Raw genomic sequence first — 8092 nt, forward strand, 5'->3', positions numbered from 1 at the left:
TTTATTTCATAAGGTCATAAAAACAGCATGTCCACAGTAGTGATTACAAAGGAAGTCTGTGGTAAGATGGTCAGAGGTGCTTGGTGTGGTAGCTATCAGAAGGGAAAAAAAAGCACATTTAGGAAGTATGTGATAAGAATACACACATGATTGAAATTGAAATAACAAGTTTTCATCCTCCAATTGTAGTGTCCAATTGGGCCAATTAACATGAAAGCATGAAGTAGAGTCAAACAGTGATCAGTAGCAAAGCACCTAAGAAGTTAATGTTAAATGGCCTATTGCCAATTATTTTTCTCCAGCTGTAAAGATGTAGAATGCATAATTTAACCCATTTCTTAGTTTTGGGACAAACATTTTTTTCTTTGATATAGAGTAACCCAAATGTCTCCATGTCCTGCCTACTTCATAGGATTGTTTGTGAAGATTTAATGAGATGATGATAGCCCTTTAAATATTTCAAAGCACTAGACAACTACAAACCTCCACATGCTCTCACTTATTCTTACTCATTTAGTTTATACAATGGAGATACAATTTGAAAAATAGGATAAAATGTCCATGGTATTCTCTTAATCTGATGTAAACATTTATGATTAGGTGGAATCATTTTTCCTGGAAATATTTTAAGAAATAAATAACTACCTATTTAGAGATCATACAATGTGAAGGCTGAGAGAGGAAATTAGATCAGTATTTCCCACACTTTTGGATTTAATGGACCATAAAAATAATTATAACAATAATGATAATAATGAAGAAAAGATAAACAGAGTGGACAACTTGATATTTTACTAAGTAAGAAAAGGACATTGAAAATCTAAAAATTCTTTATATTTTTATTTCATGAAAGGACACTTTAACACCAAAAAATTGGTAATGACATAGTATCAGAATAACTGACTACTTTAAAGTAAATACCCTGGCTTTATGAAATTTTCATTACTTTCCCCTCATTTTACCATAGGTGGGGAAAATCTCAACAGATTGTTATCAGTCCTCAGACAATGATTGGGATTCTTTAAAGTCTCTCACTAACTTCTCAATAACTACACCACAATTATCTAGCCTCATTTTATTAAGTGACTGATAGTTCACAATATTCACAAATCAAGTTAAACAAAATGAGTACCTGTTTCCTAGAAACTTATTTAAAACAATTGGTTTTTTTCACAAACAGCCAATAAATAAACATACACATGCAACACTTACAAGTCTTTATGACAACTGACATTTAAATAAGCCAAAGCGGGAAAACATTAAATTTTATATGTTAAATATAATTTGCTAAGATGTGTTAACTATAAACAAATGTCCAGTAGGTACTCCATCACCAAAAAGGGTTTATTCAGAAAAAAGAAAGGATTGCCACCCAAAATTTGTAGCCCTGGTGAACCATGTGGAGCTTCACACTGGATAAAGATGGAGGAGGTAATTTACAGAGAGGAAATTAAGAAGAGGGGCTTCCACAAACAACCGTACAGCTGTAACAGAGTTCTATCTGTAGGGCTTTTAAAGGATATAGGGTGTGAGAGCTCCCTATTCCAGTCTAGGTTACAGTCTCTATCAAATTTTGACAGGTATAAATAAGATCGTGTACTTGGAATTTATGGGAGGTGTCATTGACCTTTGTTTTATGAGCTGATATTCTTTTTTTCTTCCACATCAGCTAACTAGGCATTATTTTAGAATGTCTATCTTTGAAATTGCAGGTCAAAGTCAGAACATTAAAGCACCCAATGAGGCTAGCTTCGAGTATGTGGGTCATGAATGTTACAAAATATTTTTTGAAAGCTGTCAATTAAGTCTAAGGCTGCCAATTAAGACTAAACTTATTGCCACATCAAGAAAGTAATTTTCTAAAAGGGTGTGTTTCTGCAAGTTTGGTTGCAACAAAGAAAAAGAGGTTAAGGAATGGAGGCTCTCATCTAGAAATCTTGCTTGCAGGCCAGGGGAACTCAGGTATAAAGTCTTCCTTCACACAAACCATCTGGAATAAGATGTAACTTTACTTGAAAAGTGGTGGTGGGTGTACTATTTTGTGTTCCTTTACTGAGATTCCAAGCGGCTGGGACACAGTTTGGCCTTACTCTGGCAATTTTTCCACGTTCTTCTGGAGAGACCAATCTCAGATTTTCCCCTTCTTCCCCAAACACACACTGGGTAGAGGGGAGAGGTTTTTGTTTTACATAGATTTCAAGTCGAGGGAAGATGAGAAACAAGCGGAAGAGAGCCGCTTTTCCTGGCGGCTCGTGAGCGCCGCATGCCCGACCACGCCGTCTCCTGGCTCCCGGAGGCTGCGCAGTCGCATTACGTGATTAGCGTGCGCTGAACGCCCTGACGCCATACGCCGTCCCACACGGAGTCTGCGCACTTGTGCTCAGCCGGCCTCTTCGTTCCCGCGCTTTCGCTGAAGAGGGAGGTCCTGACAACGCCGCCATGTAGTAAACTGGTCTTGGGTTTGGGCTGGAGGGATGTCCACCTGTGAAAGTGTGAAAGAAGGCAGTGAAAGAGGATGGATGCTTCCTCTCAGGGTTTCTAGGGGGACTGAATCACAAGTAGGGAGGAAAGGAGAGGGAGGCGGAAGTGAGAAACAAGATAGGTAAAATGGCCGGGACTGAGGCGTTGTTGAGGAGAAAAAGACTGGAAGAAAAATAGTTGTATAAGGCAAAGGGGTAGTGCTTGGTAATGACTAAATCTCAAACGCCTTAGATTGCATAGCTGGGGTCAGTGGCTGTGAATGCTGTTTGTCACAGGACAAGGCCCAATCTCTTGATCAGGATTTACCTGAGTCCCTAAGTTGTGACGGAACAATTAATTTATTTTTTACAAAAACAGAACTAATTTTAAAAGTTTTCATTTGATATGTGCTCGTGCAGTTATTTTGAGAGAGGAGAGGAGGAAGAGGAGAGAAGAGAAAAAAGGGAAGGGAGAAGAGAGCAACTCTCATGCTGGCTTCTCTGAAACATTTTCAAAATTCCCAAGGCAAAGGGAGCACAACAGTACATGTGTAGTGTTTTCTACATATCACTATTATGGCCCTTAAACTGATATGTTAAATATACTAGAAGGGTACTAACAGGAATGTAGAAGCATTATACAGAATTTAGTAAACAAACATCTTTATTATTGTTGCTGTCTTTCTGTCATATATATATATATATATATATATATATATATATATATATATACACACACACATATATATATATATATATATGAATATTATATGTGACTAAAACAGATTCATTACAATTATCCAGGTTAGCATAGTTTCTGAAAAAACAAGCTAAGTAAACTGGTAACTTGAGTGTAGACAGGGCTCCTCGTCTTTTAAGATGTAGAGACTATACCATTCTAGTTTCAACATTGTTTTCTTTAAGTTTAAACTTAATCTTTCAGACTCCTAGGTAAATTACCATTAGGATTTATGGGAAAGTAATTTAAAAGTAAAATTTGAATGTAAAACCAAGAATGTAAGATAGGACAGTGGAGATAACCTCAGGATAGACGCAATCTTGGTTCTAATCTGGCTCAGTTTTACTTGTTTGAACTTGGTCAAATATCACTCCCTGTTTTCATGTCTGTAAGGTATGAAATTGGCTTAGATGAACTATCAAGGTCGATTTCAACATTAAGATATTATGAAGGTAGAAGAATCTTAAATGAATCCTGAAACAAGGCAGAAATACCAGAGACTAATTTGGCTAACTGTATATAGAGGGAATAGATGAAAATCATGGGGATAGTAGCTTGGCACCAGGTGATGCAGGACTTTGCATAGATGGGCTTATTCTGGAACAGGGACAAAGGGGAAAATTTTGAGATAAGGGAATGCAGTAATTAGAGTTTTGAAAGGCTATCCAAATAGCAATTGAGAGGATGAAATAGAGGAGTAGGTAAGTAACAGATAATGAAAGCCTGAATTAAACTGGCAGTAGGAGTGGAAAGGGAAGGATTTAAGAGATCTGTAGCAATGGAGTTTTTACTTAAATTTGGCATTGCTCTAAATTTTGCAGCGCTTGCCTCCAGAATATGATGGCAAATCACCTTATGAAACCTGATATTAGAAATTGCAAGAGATCAAGAGAGTTGGAGGTAATCTCTATGTTCCTGGAGGCTTAATCTGTTATATACTTGTCAAACTTCTTCCATTTAAGAAAGTGTTATTGATAAATGGAATTTAAGTGTTCATATTCCCAGAGCTGGGATGGGCCCAGAAGGTGCTATGTTAACTCCAGCATATTTTTTAGTAAGCATATGAGAAAGCCTCCAAGAAAGATTTGGGAGATTTCTTTGTTATAAGTTGTGATCTAGAGACAGAAATGGGTTCATGCCTTTATGATATCTAGGACTTTAATTATTTTGATATCATAAATAGGATACCTAGGTACTGGAGTTGTTGATTTTTTAAAGAACACTGTATCCTGCCCTTCTTCACTACTACCCCCACCAATTGGTCTGTTTGCATGTTGGGACATTACTTGCTCACTTAAAGATTATGTGATCTTGCAAAATTTTTCAAGCATTTGGCTATTGTCTAAATGAGAGTTTTGCTATATTTCTATGGAAGTATCTACTGGTTCAAGATACAGGAAACTTTCTTATCGGGGGTTAATACCATATTCAAAATCCAATAAAAAATTAGAATAAAATTTAGTATATTGAACAAGATGCTTGTTGGGACTAAAAGTTTCCTTGGTAATAAAATTTCAAATGACTAATTAGGACACAGGAACAAAATATCTAGCATGTTTGCTTTTTTTTTTTTTTAACAGAATGTATATGTCCTAAGGATCTTGTTGACGGTTTACCTGTTTTCTTTACTTTCTTGTATTAGCCTCAGATGCCAGATAGTCCACAACTATCCTCTCTTGGAAAATCAGATTCCTCTTTCTCTGAAAGCTCTGGACTATTTTATAAAGATGAAGCCCTGGAAAGAGATTTGAATGGTGATGTATAAAAATGCTTGCTTATATTTCTAAAAATTTATTTTGTAATACAGAAGGTTTGTTCTATTTCACAACTTAACTCTGATTTTTTTTAATAGATATGAGCAAGGAAATTAATCTAATGTTGTCTACATATGCAAAGATCTTAAGGCAAGTACTTATAGTATATTCTCTTGAGTCTTCATCTTAGAAATTTTCTTCTGGAAATTCCATAATGGCAACTTCAGTTCAGTGGCTCTGAAACCTATCCAGTAATTATAATTTTGGAATTTTTTATTCTACCTCAATTTCTTAAAATAGATTAATTGGTTATTCTCAAAGAATAACTCCAACTTTTCCACTAAACATCTTTTGTTTTGCTATTACCAAAACTAATGCTAGGCTGGACATATTTTGGTCTCTAATTAGATGATATAACATTTAAAATTTTATGAAAAAGAGACCTCTTTGAGAACAATACCATCTGGTGAAGTTAATAATAGAGTGATATTAAAGATAAAACAAATATATTTATGAAATATTTAAATATTATCTGCATATATTTGGAGGCTGAATTTAAATATTTTACTGTCCTGATGTTATCATGTTTTATAAGGTGGTTTTTTAAAGTACTAGCCAGTCATTCTATTTGAATAATGGTTTGTGTGAGTGTTAAAATAATGTATAGTCATGCACCACATAACAATGTTTCAGTCAGCAACAGACCACAGATACAATGGTGGTCCCATAGGATTATAATGGAGCTGAATTTCCTGTAAGAAATGGAGGGATTTGTGGTTTCGAAGGAATTTTTTTCTCTGGGAGCAGCAACTGTGGGGGTTGGCAATAGATTTTCTCGTACCCAGGGCCCCTCAATTTTCAGTGCACTAATTACATCCCAGACAGTCAGCCACTGATCTGTTTCAGCACAGAGAAGCCTGTTCCCTCCCTACATATTCATAGGGTGTTATGGCCCTACCAAATCTAGGTTGATGGCCTTCAGAATTCTTTGTTGAGGACTTGATATCCTGTACGAGGACACAGTTCTGCAGGCGCTACCTTAACAAGTATTAGTTCCACTTCAATTTTAGTAAAATCTTTTTTTTGGTAGTGTGGAGCAAGCCTGTTCCTGTACTTTGGAAATATTTTCAGGTTGTAATGATGTAAAGCAAAATTTTATTTCTTCCATCAATTCAGGGCTCTCAGAGAGAGCTCTTTGTGCCCAATAAAGTCAATGGAACCAAAAACAAATTTCCAAATTCAAAATATTGAGTCCTCAGTTCTATACCCTCTCCATGTTAAATACACTCTTTATTTTTTATTAAATATATACAAAGTTCCTTTATATGACTACTGCTCCAACATGCAATAGGCAAACCACATTGCCATGACAATCCCCTATTTTCCTTTTTCTCTCCATCTTGATTTCTAATTCCTACTGAGCCTCAGGCCACCTTTCACTTCCTCCTGACAGTCACTGTTACAGTGATTTACACCTTACCCAGCCAGTTTCTCCTCGATATTTCCAGTCAGTCTAGCCCACATTACTATTCATGGAGCAGCATTGACAGCTTCAAGGTTCTATTTCTGACATTATCAGAGGAAGCAGGGGGAGGGCTGTGGAGCAGTGTTTATAAAGCCTACAGCAGTGTACAGTAATGTCCTAGGCCTTCATTTTCACTCACCACTCACTGACTCACCCAGAGCAACTTCCAGCCTTGTAAGCTCCATTCATGATAAGTGTCCTATACAGGTATACTATTTTCTAATACTTTATGCTGTTCTTTACGATTTCTCTGTTTAGATAAATAAATACTTACCTTTTTGTTACAATCTCCTACAGTTTTCAGGACAGTAATATGCTGTACAGGTTTATAGCCTAGGAGCTATAGACTATACACTATAGCCTAGGTGTTTAGTAGGCTGTACCATCTAGGTTTGTGTAAGTGCACTCTGTGATATTCACACAATGACAAAATTGCCTGATGACACATTTCTCCAAACATATCCCCTTCATTAAGTGAAGCATGACTATGTATAGTTTAATATTAGAATTATAATCTACATGATACATAGTCTCTGGTGTCAGGAGACTTTGAGTAATCAAAAATATTTGTGAAATTAATTTAACTTTTGCTGAAGAGTGGAAATTACTGAAGCTTTCCGATGTACAAAGCTATTTAAATGAAATAGCTAACAAACATAGCATAATAAAGAACATCACTATGATAGTGTGTTTAGACTATTTATAGTTGTGTTACAGCTATTTAGTTTAATGTAAAACTTTTCCCCCCCTTAGTGAGAGAGCAGCAGTAGATGCATCTTATATTGACGAGATAGATGGACTCTTCAAAGAAGCCAATACTATTGAAAACTTTCTAATACAAAAAAGAGAGCTGCTGAGACAGCGGTTTACAGTGATTGCAAACACATTGCACAGATAAGATTGTATACTTTAAATAAGCTGAGAATTTAAACCCATTGTTGTAGTGAAAGAATGACAGTTATGCTCTGAGAGCTTTCTAGTTGTTAAAGAAAACGTATACCTTAAACATAAGAAGGGGAAACTCCTTGAATTTCTTTTCTAGATGTAAAAGGGGCTTTAAACTGGATGTTAAAATGAAGTTTGTAGCTTTTCTTTTAAGGGTCAACTATTTGGCAGATTTCATAAAAGTGTATTACTTAAGTTATATATGGATTCCTTTCTTTTTTGCCCCTAAATCTAGCCTTTCTTCAACTTCTAAAAGAGGGTTCAATGAGTTAATTTGACAATGTTTAACAATACTGCACTTTTTCTTTTAGAATATTTTGTTTAAATAGCTGATAGCTTTGGAGATCATTTAAAAATGTTTTTTATGGTATTATAAAAAATTAAAACTTAAAGGTGATTTGTCTAGTTTCTGAATATGTAATAAATTATAACTGTGCTATTGCTATTTAGTATTACTATTTGATTATTTTCACTATTAGTTATACATGGCTAATAAAAGTTCTTCATGTAAAATTATGTTTTTATGATAAAAGTGGTAAAATAAAAAACAGAATTTACTAACGAGAACCTTGTATGAGTTTGCTTTTTTTATATAACCATATCAATGTTTCAGTTAATGAATTGTACTCAGAAGCCTTATCAGCTTGTGGTATGGGATAAATATTAGCGG

General features: G+C 35.3%; 1 protein-coding gene across 1 annotated transcript; it reads left to right on the top strand.

Annotated features, from left to right (window-relative positions):
- Nucleotides 1-2407: 2407 nt before the first annotated feature.
- Nucleotides 2408-7760, top strand: TEX12 (testis expressed 12). Its single transcript, XM_033121250.1, has 5 exons — nucleotides 2408-2444; nucleotides 4020-4098; nucleotides 4841-4952; nucleotides 5051-5102; nucleotides 7231-7760. Exons 1-5 carry the CDS (start codon nucleotides 2440-2442, stop codon nucleotides 7373-7375), a joined length of 393 nt encoding a protein of 130 aa, XP_032977141.1. The 5' UTR covers nucleotides 2408-2439; the 3' UTR covers nucleotides 7376-7760.
- The last annotated feature ends 332 nt before the right edge of the window (nucleotides 7761-8092 follow it).

This window comes from Rhinolophus ferrumequinum, chromosome 11, assembly GCF_004115265.2.
Source record: "Rhinolophus ferrumequinum isolate MPI-CBG mRhiFer1 chromosome 11, mRhiFer1_v1.p, whole genome shotgun sequence".
NCBI classification, from domain to species: Eukaryota; Metazoa; Chordata; class Mammalia; order Chiroptera; family Rhinolophidae; genus Rhinolophus; species Rhinolophus ferrumequinum.

What these genes read in the sequence shown, in the direction of transcription:
- TEX12 (XM_033121250.1), top strand. An exon ending in CCTGGAAAGAGATTTGAATG is followed by an intron (nt 4,953 to 5,050) that starts GTGATGTATAAA and finishes TTTTTTTAATAG; the next exon opens with ATATGAGCAAGGAAATTAAT. An exon ending in ACATATGCAAAGATCTTAAG is followed by an intron (nt 5,103 to 7,230) that starts GCAAGTACTTAT and finishes TCCCCCCCTTAG; the next exon opens with TGAGAGAGCAGCAGTAGATG.